Source organism: Castor canadensis, chromosome 8 (genome assembly GCF_047511655.1).
Source record: "Castor canadensis chromosome 8, mCasCan1.hap1v2, whole genome shotgun sequence".
Lineage (NCBI taxonomy): Eukaryota > Metazoa > Chordata > Mammalia > Rodentia > Castoridae > Castor > Castor canadensis.
In genome coordinates, this window is record NC_133393.1 from 105,757,749 (window position 1) to 105,776,920 (window position 19,172).

The 19,172-nt window shown below is 35.0% G+C and overlaps 1 protein-coding gene across 1 annotated transcript in view; it reads left to right on the forward strand.

Moving 5' to 3' along the window:
• The window catches only part of Msrb3 (methionine sulfoxide reductase B3), a 166,167-nt gene that overhangs the window by 43,887 nt on the left and 103,108 nt on the right, over window positions 1-19,172 (forward strand). The window contains exons 3-4 of the mRNA XM_020154069.2: window positions 2,022-2,130; window positions 3,814-3,891. Of these exons, the coding sequence (XP_020009658.1) occupies window positions 2,022-2,130; window positions 3,814-3,891 (187 nt within the window). The remainder of the gene's footprint in view (window positions 1-2,021; window positions 2,131-3,813; window positions 3,892-19,172) is intronic.

A 19,172-nucleotide genomic window follows, 5' to 3' on the forward strand; every position in this document is an offset into this window, starting at 1 on the left:
ATTGCAATCCAATACCATGTAATTTAAACCTGCAGTTGCTTCTCTTGTACTAAATGACATACAGATGGGTAGCTTAGTTCTCTCAACTTTGGAAACACAATTGGTCTTTTTGTATGAATGAACATATATTAGCAAAAATATTTCAGACAGAATTGTTTAATTCTAATTGTATGGATTTTAATGATAATTTCCATTGGAAAGAGTAATTCTAACCATGGTATTTTGTCATGTTAAGTTTGTAATTAATAAATTTTTGACAAAATTAGAAAAGATACAACCTTCCCTACAAATAAATAAAAACAAAATAACTTTTAATAAGTCTCTAGTGAATTGAGTAGAAACTCACCTATCACAGTCAACTGATTCTTTAAGAAAGAGCTGTTCTTCAAACTATTGAGAAGCTTGTTTTGCAGAACAAACATTTTCTGAGGGAAACATTTCTGTTTATCCCATAGACAATAGTAAAAATGTGGTAGGTATTTGGATAAAGTCTGGTGTAATATTGGGTTCAGTGCAATGAGAGGCCCATATGCCATTTGTGATGTGCCAGCTGTTCCTGTGGCTCCTTTCAGGCCAGCGAAGGGCTAGTGTGCTTTGTGAAAGGTCAGCAGAAGCACAGTTTGATACCTCAAGCCTAGCCTTGCTACCTCTCTGTTGGTTCTAGTTTGCTCTTTTTCTGCCTCCATATTTTCTGATAGAAAATCAACCACTCTGTCTTGGTGGCCCTGATTCTGGAAGTTGATACCCTTCTTCAATCCCACAATCAGAATATCTGGTTAGGTAATTTTTTCCGTGTTTAACTTCAGTGATCTCACATTCTATGATGTTAGGTATCTTGAAAGTAAAAGAAGTAGAAAGCATTTCCACTCCTAAGTCATATATTTCAAAAGAAATTGAATTTAATATTCAGGAAACTAAACAAGCTTTCTTTTAGAAACTTCAAAACATGGTAAGAAATCTTTACATTTAGGACCATCTGTAAGCTTCTTTCCCACTGTGATGGATGGCAAAGAAAAGCAGTTTTACTGCAGTGAGTAATGGCTTCTCTGTCCTGGAGTTATATTTCTTTTCAATCATTTGTGCAGGTAAAATAAAATACTACATATAAACAGGTGTTGTCTGAACATTTTATTGCAGTCTGTATAAGTTGAAATAAATGCTTCCTTTATTATTAGAGTCATATTAAAATTATTAGACCATTCAAATAAACTTAATCGTGAAGTCTTCCTAGATAAACTTTGCAAAAAGAAAATGTAGGACTCTAAAATCACATTCACTTTTCCTTTCTTGTCTTTTCTCTCTTCCTATTTTTCTCTGTCTTTGAAACTTCTTGAATCTGCATTAGTATAAATACCTTCTGCAGTCTATTGAAAGTTTCTTGCTGCCTGCTTAACATGGTAAGATAGAGTCTTTAGAGAAACATTTATTTTTAAGGACTCTACAGAACCTACTGAAGTATCTGATGGAATAATCGAGAACAGCAATTCCTAGTTGTAGAAAAATGAGTCTTTAGGGTTCACAGAAAAATAAATAGGATGGCAGTTAAATCAGCCAGAATGGAAATTGAGTGATGGTAGTTTCAAGTTATCCAACCAAGTTGCAAAATTAATAAATGGAGAGTTGCAGTTTAATTTAATATGCCCATAATCTTATATATACAGTGTCAAAAATTGCAAATAGATTTAAACTTTTGAATTAATTTTTAAAAGGAGTTTCAGGGTATTGGGAGGATATACCACTATTTTGCAAATGTTCAGTAAGTTTTTAGTGTCACATGCTAGATACTTTGGTTATAGCATATTGTCACTGCTCCAGTGGAATCACTTGGATCTTAAGAAATATTCCTTTTAAACTTAGAGAAATAATCAGCTGCTGTTCAGGTAAGATTTTTTCTAGTGCATTAGGGACTGGTCTGGTCATTGACAAGTGACTGTAGAAGCTGTGCTGTGGCGGCCAGCCAAAGCAATTATTTAGTATTCAAGCTAAAAAGCCTCCGTCTCCCATATCCTCTCTCTTTCCAGGGTCATGTAGGGATAAAAAGAACTGTAAGGTGGTCTTTTCCCAGCAGGAACTGAGGAAGCGGCTTACACCCCTGCAATACCATGTCACTCAGGAGAAAGGGACCGAAAGGTAAGGTGGGCTGTAATAAAAAGTCATTAAGCAAGAGCTAGTTTTCTTCATTCTCCTTTGAATCCTCTTCCTTACCAATTAAAGATTCCTATGCTTTACTTGCTAAAGTATACAAATTAGTATTTTTTAAAAGGTTGAAAATGGCATTGTTTAGGTTAAGACTTAAGTTTTATTTGTCTTTTCCTCCATTTAATGAACACCCTATCTTATGTAAAGTCATAGGGCTTTTGTTAAGGGCCTGTTTTTAGTTTACAACAAAATGTGTGGAAGTAATAGCGATTTAGGTACATTTTTTGAGAAGACATCACAGTAAGCAAAACCATGAGGGATGTGGAGCTATGCCAGGATGCTGAAATTTTGAAGGTGGCCATTGTAAGTATAGACGTTTTGGCTGCAAAAAGAAGGTAGCATAATTTAGTTCCTTTCTACCCCACTCCAATTTCTTTTTGAAGCACATGTGGAGAAAGTATTTATTGGCTCATTTGTGGTTGGAATGTCAAAAATTTTCAATAACTGCCCTCACATGGCTTTGGTGCTTGGAAGTTCGCCCTAAGTCCTGAAAAAAAGAGTTTCTTCACTTCCAAGACTGTTTTTAGTGAATAAAGTCTCTCTCAGCTGATTCCAGCTCAAAAGTATCTTGCCAAGGTCCAATGATTTTGTTGTCTAATTTATACCACGGAACTTGGCATAAGTCTGTAAACTTACCACTGATCCAAATTTATTAATGATGTAATTTCTTGTTTTCATTCATGAACTGAAAGAGCACTTTACCACACATGGGATACTCGTTAATAGGCAACACTCTCTTCCTGTCACAGTATATACTACTATTTGCTGAATTTACCAAATGTTGAATCTCTGACAAAGTCCACCCTTACTGTTCAGTGAACCAGTGGTAGACATATCTCTGACAAAGTCCACCCTTACTGTTCAGTGAACCAGTGGTAGACATAAGTCTTAGCTCAGGAGGACTTCTACCCATCCTGTTGTGTACATGACTAGCAAAATGATTTAATGCATACAAACAACCAGAGATTAGGTCATTCTTAAAAATTCTGTTTATAAAAAAATTGGACCTCATAAAGAGGGTGAAAGGATAATAAAAACAAGCTGCAGAGCACATAGACGTTTTGTTGGGCTAGCACAGCTGATTTGTATTAGCTGAATGACCTCCTAGCCTTTAAGATTGTTAACTTAGAAAAATATTCCCTTAAAGCTGCAATATTCCTTTTCAAACCAAAAAAGAAAACTCCTTCCACTTAAAGTCTTGTACCCTGCTGGATTTTCTGGTATACTCTTAGACACTGTAGGGTAGCAGAAATCTTATGTAATAATGTTCTTTCTGTGAATCAAACTACAGGCTTCTTTATATGTACTATATGTATATAATATATATATTATATATATATATAGCAAAGGTTTTTTTCTAAGCATTACGAAACTAGAAGGTTTAACTTTTTTTTTAATTTAACCTTTACTAGTTTGAGTAGTTATATGCACGTTATTTTATGGATTTGAAATATATTAGTATTATTCAGATTTCTGTATGTTTGGTCTGTTCTCATTTTAGGACAAAAGCTCTTGAAAGATTTATTAGAGAAACATATTTTAGGCAAATATGTTCTATAAGAAGAAATGCTAGCTTTGGTCAGTTTTTTTGATGATCTGTTTATTGTTTATCAGTGCCTTTGAAGGACAATACACACATCACAAAGATCCTGGAATATATAAATGTGTGGTTTGTGGAACTCCATTGTTTAAGTAAGTATGTTGAAAACTTGTAGGTATGTATATATCATAGATGGCAACAAATTCGCTATTCCTTGTTCACCTTAGAATCTTTACTAAATTTCCTATCTTTTTCTATTTCTGCTTCCCCCCCTAACTCCCAAAAAACAAAAGTAGTGCTTGACTTTCATGGTAGATTACTAGTGTGATAGAATGACTGATTTTGCAGTGTTCAGAGTTTTTAAAATATCCAACATCAACTTGTTCATTTCAGTGACCATTGTGCTTAGCAGAGGTATGAGATTTTGGGGAGCATAGAAATGTTTATGTATTTATTGATTTTTGTACCTTCAAATGATGACCCTAAATTTATTTCTTGGGCCATTTTGAAAGCTCTTCATGTATACTATTCAGATTTAATAATATTCAAGTAAGCTATTCATGATTTGCAATGAAGGAAAATACTTATATTGAAAATAACATTAGAAGTATAATAGATACTTATACATAGATAAGAATATTATATAATACAAGGTTGATAGCTTTTTATTGATCTAAAATCTTTATTTTAAAGATTCCAAGAATTTAACATAAAAGAGGAAGCACATTGACTTTTTGAGCAAATAGTTAATTTAGCCAGTGTAATCTGGAAAATATAGATCTTACTCAAGAAAGGACAAGCTTTACCAAAAATTTATTTATGTAGGTGGAGAAAATCCTAGAAGTCCTGTATTTCTTGTGGGGTTGCTGATTTGGGGGAATAAAAAGAAATAAACTTTACTTGAGAGTGAATGTCATTTATTTAAAACAGAATTAAAAGTTTCTCAGGGGAAATGAATAAACAAGAAACCAATACTTGTTGGATGTAAAACACACTTTATATCTCTCCATAAATGTTTCTCCTTTAAAAACACTAGCATTTACAGGTTTTCAAGAAATAACAGGCACTAGTAGTTTCCTTGGAATTTTTTAGAGTTTCAAACTGTTCTTAAATTGCACAAATCTTTTTCACATTATATTGGTTGCAAATTTGTTATAAATTCATTATGTATTTATTCTTCATGTTTTAAAAAATACCCTTCAAAATGTCACCCATTTGCTCTCAGAAAACACTAATCCTTATATTTCAACACCTTTAGCTTGTGTCATAATAGTTGACACAAGATAGTTGTTGAGCCGTGTTAAACTTGTTAATATCCCAAATGGTAAAAATTGGTCACATCTCTTCTGCTTTTTGTTTAAGATTCTCCATCTCTTTCCCTATCATGTGATTTACTAAAGTGCTGGATCTAAGGAAAGCTTACTGTTTTAAATAAGAAACAGAACCACTATAAATGACGTATTTAACCCATGTGAGATTTTGAATCACAAATCCTAAAAGTAAGACCCTTATGCAAACATATATGCTGATGGGAGTCAGGTTTCAATGTGACTTTGCCTCTATTTCCTTTCGCATTTTTATAAGGAAAGCTTTTATTTTCTAAACTTTGAAGAAATATGTTTTAATTTTCTTATCCTACCTTTTTTCTTTTTATTTGTTTGCTTCTCTCTTCTTGGTTTCTTGTCTGTTTTGGGAAAAAAAGAATTCCTACTCTTTTTTTTCCCTCCCTGGAGATGAAGGTGTTCATTGGTCTGGTGCAATTGTCCTTATATTGGAGAATGTGTTTCCTGGGTGTCCACAAAGACTTTCCAGGGGTTGCAGTGCATGGGTACTTTTGAGAATTTTTTTTTTCTTTTTTGGTGGTGTTGGGGATCAAACTAGGGCTTTGTGCATGCAGGCAGGTATTCTACCACTGAACTACAACTGCAGCCTGGACAAATGTTTCTGATCTTCAGCTTTTGTTTGTACATTTTCCTGAAAATGATGCACCTGAGGTCTTCCTGTCATCCCTCCCATCTCCTCTGTTAGGATCACCTTTCTCCCACTTCACAAAACATGTCACACCTCACACCTATCCCAGATACTGGTTTCATCATCCCTAGGTGCAGTCTTCGCTGCATAAAGCAAAGGGCAGGAATGTGCTTCTGAAGAAAGACTCAAGAAAGCAAGGCAGAAGAGTGTTGACAGAAAATATTGAAAGAGTATTTTATTTGGCAGGGCTCCTGGCATGGTTCAGTCCATCTCTCTTACTGTCTGCTTGTCTGTCTATCTGTGGTTTGTCCATTTTCTACTTGCCTGTGAATGGGTTGTCATGAGAACATGTATCAACATGTTTATTCAAATAGAATAAAAATGAAAGAGATGAAAGTCTTTTTTTTTTTTTTTGCTCAGAAAATAAGTCTGATAGGATTTGTCAATGAGGACTAGCTTTGCAAATTACTTCATACCATGGATTTCTCCACTTACTAATGATCTAAATATGTAGCTCTAAGGCTTTGACAAGAATATCTTTTAGGCAGGTATGTGAAATATGAAACAACAGAAAATCCATCTTTTGTAGATACTTAAATTCCTGATAAGACATTTTAGTTGTTAATTTAAAATTTGTGAGGAAGAATGTATCAGTCAGGGTATAGGACCCACATAATTACTTGAACAGGAAAATTTAATATAAAGACTTATGAACTGTGACAGAGGATTGTGGCAATGACAGATTGGCTAGTAGAAAGTAAAGAGAAATTCTAAAGAATACAAAAACAGCAGGCGTAGCAATCATGATCCCTAGGGCTTGAGATAGTGAGCCCAAAGAAAAGCCTGCTTTCTCCATTCCTGCCAATTTCCTTTCTCCAGGACCAAAATGGAGAGGGCATGATTGTAGCTACAAGATGGCAAAGAACTCATGACAATGCCACAATGGTACAACTTGCTGGAAATCCTGTTTCTGACACTTTCTGGGAATCTGCCTTCTGGAATTTCCTAGAAATCTACCCCTTAGGATGGTCAGGAAAGCTGTTGGCAGGAAGGTGTACTGGGGTAGGGAGGTGTGTGTGTGCTCCAGGGGAAGCTGCTGGCCTCTAGATGCTGCCAATCACTGTACACTGAAAGGAGCACATGGCACTGCAGGAGCCTGGCATGGCAGACGCTGCTCCTGCTGTGGCACTCAGGCTTTTGGGCAGCTGTGTGTGCTAAAAGGTGTGGATGCAGGAGAAGCTGTTTGTTGTACAGGAGCCAGGTGCTGGGAAGACATCCGTGCTGCAAGAGCTTAGAAGTGGAGAAACTGTATATGCTGCAGGATTCAGGTGCTAGAGAAGCTGCGTGGGCTGGGGAAGTCTGCTGAGTGAGCTTACTAAAGCTAGGAAGGAAAGAGTGTTTCCTCCTACAGTCTCTCTCCTGGGCCCTCTACTGGCAAAACGACTCCATGCTAGCTGACAAAGAAAAAAGGTTTAAAGGGCCCAGCTCCGTTTTAGCAGAGCAGGCAAGGAATATGGATTTAGAGGCAAGAGGCAACAAATTGATATCTGGTGCAAAGTCTATTTTTTTCCGTATGGGGTTCATGATCAAAGTTTGAAAATCACTCACTAGTAAATTGGTGGTATCACTACCAGGGGCCAGACAGTTGGTTTTATGCCATGCAAAATATAGGGAAAAAGTTGTGGTATGTGTATGCATGTGTGTGTGTAGAGTTTTTGTTTGTTAAATAGAAGGGAGTAAGAGAAGAAAATTAAACAAATTAGACTAGAGGATCAGTATGAGAAATAGTGCTAGCAGGAAACATAAGAAAGAAGAAATAAAATAAGTTCTGAATTTGAAAATGTCTAGTCATTAGTGGTATAAAAAGGGTTTTTCCCCACCTTTGATTTCTGTTATTTAATTCATATGTACAGCATGTGTGTGTGTGCATATGTATGCATAATCCTCTCTTTTACTTGACTGATGTGTATGTAGTCAATTATTATTTCACATTCATACTTATACTTTAAATATATTCCCTATTTGAACAATATGCCACTTTCTTACTACTTACCAGTACAAGAACCCCATTCACAAGCTTCTTATAGACCGAATGTGTAATTCATTCCATGGTTAATGTTTTCTTCACATTCACAAATTTTATCAAGCTAGTTTATTTCTTATATAGTACTACTGACTTCCAGTTAGTAAATTAACTGACAGAAGCAAGAATGTTTTCACCTCTGGTTATTTGAACTTTTACATTTTCATAAAGTGAATTTATTACACATCAGATAAATCAATGGAAGCATTGGTAAAATAATTCAATTTGGAAAATATTTTTGACCACTCATATTGTGTTTTTAGTGTGTTGTGGAAAAAAATATGATTATGAAATAATTTTCCTCAAGGTATTTATGGTTTTGTTGCATAATATGAAAAAACATAATAAATAGTTATAATATGGCACAATAATGTTAGTGTTTGAATGTTCCTGTATGAAATGATTTTTAGTGTACTAAGAAAGTATATAACTGCATTAAGTTGTTCAAGGATTCCTGGAGAGGTGAGACCACATTTTATTAGGTAGAAGAGGAGTTCAATTTTTCCCAAGTGGAAGAGGCCTGGTAGAGACTGCAGTATGAGAAGAGGAATTAGAGATAGGATCAAAAGTGGGTTTTCCAAAGAAATAGGGAACTTGTCCAATGGGGGTAAAGAGGTGGATTGTGTTGGGAGTCAGGGGAGTTACGACTGGACCATTATAGGGAACCAATTAGTAAAGTCCTTGAATACCAGAGAAGACATTTAAATTCCTACTTGAAATCCTTTAAACCCTAGAATCTTCTTCATGAAGCCCTCCCTATCTGATCTTTCCAGGGTGAACTTTGTTGTTCATCTCTGTTCCATTGCATGTTGTGTGTATTTTCAACATTGCAATTTCTACTTTGTTTGAAATTAGTCTATTTATGTGTTTCTCTGCCTTCTAGTAAGTGAATTTCACCATGGCAAGGGCATGCTCTAGTAATATTTATATCTCTAGCCCCTGACGTATAATAACCATTAAATATTTATTTGCTAATCTCTTGAATGTCTGAACTTCATTGGATAGATTACACAGAAATTTTTAATAAAGAATTGCATTATAAAAATGGGAAATAAGTCATAACAGTGTACAAGATGGATTTCTGAGTATGAAGAGGGAAGGATATGGGGTTGTAACAGCCTCAATGGGAAGTTTTTTCCCTTGTTAGTTGATAAGCTGTAACATTATCCATATGCAATCAGCTCCTGATAATTTTGCTTGAGACTTTGAAGATCCACAAAGGGTGTTAGTGTTTTGTGTACATTTACTCAGTAGGCTTTGCATTTAGTAGCTCATTTTATATAGGTTCGTTAATGATAACAACACTACTAAAATAATAGGTAACACTTATATAGCACTTACCATATATGGTAGTTTATATGCCTGACCAGGCATGGTTCTAAATGCTTTATTTAAGTTCATTTAATCTTCACAACACATTTTTCAGATGAGAGGACTGAGAAAAGATAAATAACTTGTGAAAAGCACAGAGCTAATATATAAATGTACTTAGAATACTTATGCTTGAATTTTTAAAAAGAAAGTTAAAGAATTATGATAGAATATTTTAGTATTTTACTTTGGTTATTTCAATTATTTTGTTCAATATCATTGGAACAAGTTGAACAGGTACATTTCTCGGTTCTTTGAAAAATCTTTGTCATAGTACTTAAACATTTAAGTAGAAATTGAAGACCAATCTAGGAGGTCTGAATCAAAAGTAACTAGATTCATCATAGCAGGTCATCAAGAAAGACTCAGTTTCAGGCTGGTCATTACCCCAGGGAGGTCCCTCAGAATTCTGACCGGAGCCATCATGGTGCTCAACATCTGGGAGGTGTAGCTGGATTTATGGGCAAAGCTCCCTCATTGAAACATTTGATTTTTCAGATACTGATTTCTCATCAGATTTTTCTCTAGTAGTTGTATCAAATTGTGACAAATGAAAGAATTATAGAAATGTGCTATAAAAGATATACAAATATAAAGTAAGGTCTGTAAAAACTGTAACTTTAATTTTATTTTGTAAACTATAAACAGCATCCAAACTTAAAGTTCTCAAAATTAAGTCAGTATTTGATTCCAGTATTATTGCACATTTTAAAACTATATTATTCGACCCAGTCATTTCATCCAAAGTATTTTCAATTTCCTTTGAATAATTAAAACTATTTTAGTGTGTATTCTAAATTCCTCAAATAATGCGCTTAAATGACTGAGAGTTTTAATATATTAGTCATTTGCAAATTCTCTTCCCAACAAAACTATAAACTTCTTGAGAGAATAGGCTATGATTTAGGGTTTTTGTAGTCCCTACCCCCACCAGTGAAGGGCATAGGATTTTGCATATCCTAAGTACTTAACTATTTGTTAAATAATAGTTTAATTCTGATATGTTAAGGATAATAGTAGAACTAAATGATTCAAGTTGACATGGGGTACAATATACATATATATGGAAATGTCACAGTAAAACCCCTGTATAATTATCATATACTAATAAAAAGGCTGAAAAAAGAGAGAAGTACTTGGTTACAGACTTCTTTAATTATTATCCCCTACTACATTTCCCAAAGTGTTCTCTGACTGCAGTACTCATAGAACTTACCTTCAGTAGATGGCTATTTCAACAATGGCATTGCTTTCAACTGCAAAGATGTATCTGTCCCATTAAAGGAGAGATGACAATGTCAATGACTGTGATCTTCCTACAGGAAAACACTGAGTAGAGCAAAGAGTCACAAAAGTACGATCAGCCATATAAAGCTACATTAAAAGAAAAAAAAATCTCAATTTTTTTGTTTTAAAATAAGAAATGTTAAAAATGAATTAAATATTCAGGTCAAAGGAATAGAATAATAAGAATAACAATAAAAAACAAATAAAATAAACTGGGAGAAAATACTCACTTTCTCCCTGCAGCTATTTGCCATGTCTAGTTATGGAAAGAGTGGAAGATTCTAGACATTCCAGACAGAAGAGAAGCCAGTAGGCAAGGGTTTTTCAACTTCATTTTGGTATGTATGTATGGACTGCCCTATACATCATGGGATGTTCAGTAGTATCCCTGACCCCAAGTTAGATGCCCAGAGCATCCTGCCCCTACTCTCTAGTTGTGACCAATGAAGATTTCTCTAGGCATTATCAAATTCCTAGTGTGGGGTGGGGGAGGGATCATCTCCAGGTAAGAACAACTGATAATCAATTAACAATACAGTAAATCAAACCTTGATTTGTACTATTTGATGATTTTTGTGGTGGAAATACTTTCACCAGGGGCTATTTCTTTTTTTTTTCCTTTTATTATTCATATGTGCATACAAGGCTTGGTTCATTTCTCCCCCCTGCCCCCACCCCCTCCCTTACCACCCGCTCCGCCCCCTCCCTCTCCCCCCACTCCCTCTCCCCCCACCCCCTCAATACCCAGCAGAAACTATTTTGCCCTTATTTCTAATTTTGTTGTAGAGAGAGTATAAGCAATAACAGGAAGGGACAAGGGTTTTTGCTGGTTGAGATAAGGGTAGCTATACAGGGTATTGACTCACATTGATTTCCTGTGCGTGGGTGTTACCTTCTAGGTTAATTCTTTTTGATCTAACCTTTTCTCTAGTACCTGTTCCCCTTTTCCTATTGGCCTCAGTTGCTTTAAGGTATCTGCTTTAGTTTCTCTGCGTTAAGGGCAACAAATGGTAGCTACTTTTTTAGGTGTCTTACCTATCCTCACCCCTCCTTGTGTGCTCTCGCTTTTATCATGTGCTCATAGTCTAATCCCATTGTTGTGTTTGCCCTTGATCTAATGTCCACATATGAGGGAGAACATACGATTTTTGGTCTTTTGGGCCAGGCTAACCTCACTCAGAATGATGTTCAAGTACAAATATGACATTACTGAATGTGGAGTTGGGAAAAGATGTGCAGTACTACACCATAAAATAGTATTTCTATGGATGTTATAAATAACACACATAGATAACAGTTACATTTAGTTAAGTATTTGGTAAGGGGAGAGTATCTATTGCCTTTTAAAATATAATTCATTAAACTATAAGCTTATATAATTTATTTTTAATAATGGCTGTGTTTAACAACTAGCTCAGAAAGGTCCTAAAATGTTAATAATAGGTTCTCTTAAGCTTCAGTACACCATCCATAGAGACAAACCAAGGGTAGATCAAAATTATCAAAGACTGCATCCTAGCCTCAGGTCAGACTGGATTATGGTGATTTTTCTCCCCTTTTTCCACTTTAACTGCTTATCAGAAGATAGAATGAACCCTCACTGGAAGAAAATTTTATCATCTAGAGTATAACTTTTTCATATACAGTGTCTGGCATTCATAAAAAATCACCAGGCATCGCAAAGTAAATTATCAGGAGAAATAAATTGACACGTATTTAAGTTACCAGACAGACCTTAACTGTGATTAATATGTTCATGAAGATAGACAAGATGGAGAATTTCACCAGAGAGCCAGAATCTGTTGTAAAGAATAAATAAGTTTTGGAGCTGAAAATACAGTAACTGAAATTGTGTTTATACACAAGAGATGATTTATAACAGCATATTGGACACAGAAGAAGGTAGGATTAGTGACTAGAAAAACAGATCAATAGAAAATATCCAGATTGACGATAAGAGAGCTAAAAAGAAGATGACAAAAGAAAAACATTATGCTATTTCAGATATAACATATGCTAAAAATTAGTCAGGGAAAGGAAGGAAAAGATGGTGGGAAAGAAGCAATATTTGAAGATATAGTAGTCAAGAATTTCCCCAAACTGAGAAAAATATCAAGTCACAAGTTCAAAATATGCCACAGAGCTAAAACAGGATGAGAATACAAATATAATCACATGTAGGCACATCTGTAGGGACAAACTCTTAAAAGCAGTCAGATAAACTAACTTGAAAATAAAAATAAACATAAAACTGTTAAATTGAAGAGGCTGACTTGACCTTCCAAAAGACTAGTAAAGTTGACAGTGTTTGTCAAGTCTAATGAAGAAACAAGGGGAGCCTAGCATTGCAAGAAAAGGAAGGAAGGAAGTAAGGAAGAAAGGAAGGAGGGAAGAAAGGAAGGAAAGAAGGAAAGAAGGGAGGGAGGGCTCAAAATGCTAGGATCAAGAAGAGTATAAAACTAAAGATATAGAAAAAGTTCTTTTCACTTATAGCCTTATTCTAATAAATTAAAAATCTAATAATTTTATTTAAAAATACAACATTTGACTCGAATTAAAAAACTGGAATAGAATAGGAACACTGGAAGAAACTGAGTAATCATAAAACCAAATTATTATCATGCTATTATAAACTGTGTAAATCATAGAAAATATATGAGAACTTATCAACTTCTTCAATAAATGCCCCTTAAACTAAGATTTGAAACAATACAGTACAACCAAAGAAAAACTATATAACAATACAGTTTATGACAATAGGTGTAAAGATCTTAAATTAATTAGTAAAAGAAATAAGGCAATGTGTTGAGTAACATACCATGACAAGGCAAGGTTTATTTTAAGGAAGTACAAATGGTTCAATACTGGGACATTTTAATATATTCCCAGAAGAAATTTTATAAAAATTCACAATGCATTCTTTAGTTTAAAAAAAATAGCTTAATGAGCAAGTAGAAGTAAATACTGTGTTTCACCAAATCTAAGAAGCCATTTGTAAGGATATAGAGGAGGAATAAAAAACTTTTTTCCTATTCTCTCTTACCACTTCATATAACATGTCAACAGAATACTTCTGGCATCAGCTATAAGGTTATAGGGAAAACCAACCCCAAATGCCTTTTTCCATGGTCATGTGCTCAGTACAACACACAATACAAATGCTTTTATGACCACATGTGTGTGAGATTTTTTTACCCACATACCAAACAAGCAATTCTCCAGCAGACACCAGCTGATGTCCTCCAGTTTAATTCAATTCTGTCATTGTATACCTGGAAATAGCATCAGATCCCACAGGTTGAGGGCTCAGTCCCACAAGACTGCCCCTGCTCCAGATATCACTTGTAAGCTTGGAGTTGTTTTACCTCTGCTTCTGACAATAACCTATAAATTGGAATTTGTATGAATTCCTTTTCCGGTTCAATTAACAGAACTCACAAGAAACATTTTACTTATATATGTTTATTATAAAGTATATTATAATTGATACACATGACCAGCCAGATGGAAGAGATGTTTAGTGTGAGGTATATAGGAGCTTCCAATGACCTCTCTGGGCATGCCACTTACCAAGAACTTCCATGTGTCCAGCTAGTTAGAAGCTCCCCAATCCCACCCCTTTTGGGTTTTTAATGGAAGCTTCACTGGGTAGGCATGATTGATAAATCGTTGGTCATTTGGTGATCAACTTAACTTTCAGCCCTTTCTCTTTCTCAGAGATTGGGGGAATAGGAATGAAAGTCCAATCCACTAATCGTGTCTTGGCTCTTCTTGTGACCAAGCCCTATCCTAAAGCTATTTAGGGACTCTTAGATACCAGTCATCTCATGAACATACAGAAGATACTCATGGCTCCAAGTTTTTAGAGGTGTATGCTAGAATGCAGAATGAAGACCCAATACATATGGGGCAAGATCACACCATTGATTGAAGGAGTTATTCTCACGTATAACACTAAGAAAGAAAAAAAAAAACCCTTACAAATACATTGTGAAATGCTATTTATCTTTAATTTTAAATTTATACAATAATTGTACATACTTGTATGGCAATAATTCAATACATGTATATAACATAATGATATAATCTTGGTAAATAGTATTTTCCATCTCTTCATGCATTTATTATTTCTTTGTGTTGGGAACTTGTGAATTTATCTGTTTTAGTTATTTTGAAATATATAATAAGTTGCAAAGTACAGTCAACTTTCTGTGCTATAGGACAGTAAAACATTCCTCCTGTCTAACCGTATTTTGATACCTGTTATCCAATCTGTGTCTAACTCCCCTCCGCCTACCCATCTATTAACCACTCTCTACTTCTATGAGATCAGCTTTTGTAGCTTCTTCCTGTAATAAGAACATGCAGTATTTGGTTTTCTGTGCCTGGCTTATTTCACTTAACATAATATCCTTTGTTCTATCCATGTTGCTACAAATGACAGGATTTCATTCTTTTTATGGCTGAATAATACTCCACTGTTTATATGTGCCACATTTTTCTTTACCATTTATTTGTCAGTGAACACCTCAGTTGATTTCATATCTTGGCTGTTGTGAATACTTCTGCAATAAACATGGGAGTGCAGGTGTGTCATAGGATTTATTATTCTTTACAAAATTGTTTTGACTGGGCTATTTTAGAAGAACTACATCCAAGTTAATAAATTCTTTTTCTGCTCAATCAGTTTCTGAAGTTCATATTCATTTAGCTCTTCAGCTCTTCAGGCTCTTTAGTTCTTCAGATTTCTGTTTGGTTTTGTTATTGTTTATCAGTTTATCATTGTTAATCAGTCTATCTCTTGATTGATTTTCAGTAAAATAGACCATAAATTTTTCCTAACTTCACTGAATTGTCTCTCTTGTATCTCTTTGAGTTTCCTTAATATTATAATTTTGAATTCCATCCCAGGCATTTCATAGATTTCCTTTTCTTTGGAGCTTGTTACTGGAGAATTGTGTTCCTTTGAAGGTGTCATGTTACTTTGCTTTTTTTTTTTTAATGCCTTGTGTGTCATTATATTAGTCTTTGCACATCTTGTTAAACAGTTGCCACTACCCGTTTTTTAGGGTGGCTTTCACAGTGAAAGACTTTCTTTCACTAGAATATTTGTTGTGTAGGATGAATTAGCTTTGGTTCTGGGTGGTGCAGTAGTGTGGTCTGTGCAGCTCCTTCTACTGTCATCAATGTTTATGCCTGTGAGTGTCTTAGTGGCCCAGACTGAAGGACCTTGTGGGACTACTGTGCCAGCTGGGATTCAGCTGTCCTGGATGGGGGTGGGAGGTAGGGATGATTACTGGAGGTTTAGGCTGGTGTAGTGGAGAGTATATGGCTGTGGCGGTAGGTTCCTCATTTAATTCCATGGTCCATGTGTGGGTGTGGTGTCAGGATGGCACTGAACAGCAGTCCCCTGGATAGAGTAGGAAACAATGTGGACTGGGTTTCTTCCTTGTAAGTAATATAGCACTGTGAACTCACTAGTCGCTCCCCAAGCAAGATTAAGGTCCTGGTAAGGGCTATAGGATTCTTGAGCTGCAATGATTTTAGATGACTATGTCATTAATAGGGGCTGTTGAGAGCCTTCCTCCTACCTTTTCTCTCTGTGGGAAGCCTCACTTGTTCTGAGCTAATTCTGACTGGGGAAATGGGGAGTGGGTGTGGAATGCTTCATTCCCTTCCTCATAAAGCCATCTTGAGACTCTGTGTTTCATAGCATCTCTGCCACATCTACATTAAATTGCAGTGTTCTCAGATAATTTTGGTTGATTAGAAGTTATTTTTTTTGCTTTGGTCCCTTTGTGAGGGAGGCACTTCTTTTCAGCCATGTTTCCAGAAGTCTCCTGAACACTATTTATCATTCATAAGATATATCCAATTTGCAGAGAGGTTAATGTGTTAAAAATAAACAGTGCTCAACAGTATCAATTAAATACTGTGAATAGTGTTGGTACAACTTGTTAAATATTTTTAAAGTAAATTTAGATCTGTCAGTATCTCACATCACATTGTCTTATGCCCCAATAAAGTCTACGTTAGGTAAATATTAAAAATATTAACAGGACTAAACAAGTTCAAGGGAAGGTAGAAGGAAGAAGTTTGTATAACATTGGGGTGAGGTAGGCCTTTCCAAACAACATTTCCAAAACAGAAAAAGGGAAAAGGCATATATTGAACAGTAGTGCCTAACACACAAACACGTGTGTTTATGTGTGTGTGTGTATGCGTGTGTATGTATTAGACAAATTAACTGGGAAAATGTACACAACTCATGTGACAGACAAAAGATTAATATCAAAATCAATTGAGAAAGACAAACATCAGAAAAATGGACCCAAGATATAAACAGATACTTTTCAAAATAAGAAATATATATATATGATCAGTAAGCACAGGAAAATATCTTCCATCTATTAATTGTAAGAAGCTGAAGTAAAAGGAGGAATAACTTTATCAAATTTAGGAAGATTTCCAATATCATCACATCTAGTTTTGATATAAGTATGAGAAATTAGTACTTTCAAATACTGCTGGGCAGAATATGAATCAGTAATACCTTTCATTGCAGCAATTTAATACATTATATCAAAAGTCTTAGAATTCTGCCTGCCGTTAATATAGCAATCACATTTCTTGGAATTCATGCTAAAATCTTTTTTTATGTATAAGATAGGTATAAGAATGTTCTTGACAACCATGATAGTAAAAAATAATTTAAATTATCAACATAGAGGTCTAGAAAAGCGAACTGCACAATGAAAATGCATCTGACATTTAAAGTAATAGTCTAAGGACTGGGGTTGTGACTCAAATCGTAAAACACTTGCCTAACAATTGTGAGGCTTTGAGTACATAGTACCAATAAATAAATAGTGAATAATTATCTGGAAAGGAATTTAAAATAAATTTAAAAGATTCAAAAACATTATTAATATTTCATCCCATATTAATAAAATATGCATATCTACAAATATATGCATAAGAAAACAGTTTGAAAGTTATGTACCAAATGTTATCAGTAGTTATTTCTGTGTGATAGAATGTAAGTCATGCTTTTTCTTAACTATACTTCTTAATTTTTCAAAATAAGCATGTATTTTTAAAGTAATAAATAAGGTAAACATTATTGTACTGGGGATTGAACCCAGGGCCTTGCATTTGCTAATCAGGCATTTACTACTTGAGTTATGCCCACAAACCTTTTGTTTTTGAGATAAGGTTTTGCTAACTTTCCCTTGGCTGGCCTTGAACGTGGAATCCTGCTATCTCCACTTCTTGAGTAGCTGGGGTTACAGATATGAACCACCATTCCTGTCTGATACTATTTTAATATTAACTTTATTCAATGTATTACGAACCTTGAACAATTTTGTTAATAGCAAAAGAAAACAGAGTAATACAATATCTCAGGCAAGGTAGCTAATGGGAACTTGGACTGCCCAGATCTTCTATTTACTTACTTTCTCTTGGCCTCTATTTCAATTACTATTTCAAATTTTCTTCCTCTTTGTGGCCATATTCCATCTGCCTATAGTACTCTTGTGGTTCTGTTCCCAGAAACCTGAAAGTAATTGATGAAGAATGAGACACCAATGTCAGATGATTTGCATAAGCAGCTGTTGACTGGGGGCTTACCATGAACCAGGTATTATGCTGAGCATTTTAAATAATTACCTCCTTTACTTTTCAAAATTTAGATAAAAACCAAAGCTTGCAGAAGGTATGTAATTCATTCCAGGTAACACTGGCAGTAAGAGACGAAGTAGAGCCAAAGTTCAGGTTTATCTGGCCCTCAGGCACTCCTTTCCCAGCTCCTGTGTCCTAGTGCATTGTGACTGATTAGTCTTTCTACTGAGTAATTTACCATCTGGTTGTGATCACACTCTGGTGTTAATTGATGCTAATTTTCTGATGAGAGCCAAGTAACTATACTTGGATCTTAAAGTGGAGAAAGCTATGATTAAGGTGTAAAGACGTGAGGTTAAAGCCACTAGTTTCCCCACTTCATTATGTATCACTTTGAATAAGCTGCTTAACCTCTAGGAGCCTTTAATTTCCTCATTTGTAATATAAGGATAATACCCATATCACAAGAACTTTTGGGAGGATTAAGTGAATAATGCCAAAATGTTTTGTGAATGGAAAAACATTATATACATGAACTAGTGATACTAAAACAGAGTAAGGATTGTTATAAATAGCAGCAAGCAGAGCTAAAGTTCATTAATGAAAGGGAGACTTTAGGACAGAGACCAGTTAGTTGGTTTAAATGCTGCTTCAAAATTCCGTGAAGCTTTTTTCTGTTTGCTGAGTAATTCATATTCTGGTTGTTATTGCAGATTGGTGTTAATGATAACTAGTAGTAATTTGTTGCAGGGGATGGGATGGAGAGAAGAGTGATTTTTCTTGCCCAATAAAAGACAAAACTAGAGAAACCCAGAAGCCAAGAAATAATTGATAGTTCCAATCTCTCAAAAATTGGTCAGTTTGTAGTTATAGCACTCTGGTTCAGTATGAGACCCTTACTTTAAAAAGTTAATAGATGTAATGGAGCACATTTGGAAAAAGAGCAACTGATGGTTAGGAGACTCAAAATGATGTCACTTTGAAAAGATGATAGAAGCGAATTGAAAGTGCTAGCTCAAGGGGAAAAGTCATGGGCCAACATGGTCTGTGTCAGTACCTTGCAAGTATAAACTGTTCACACAAATTCCAAGCCTCTCC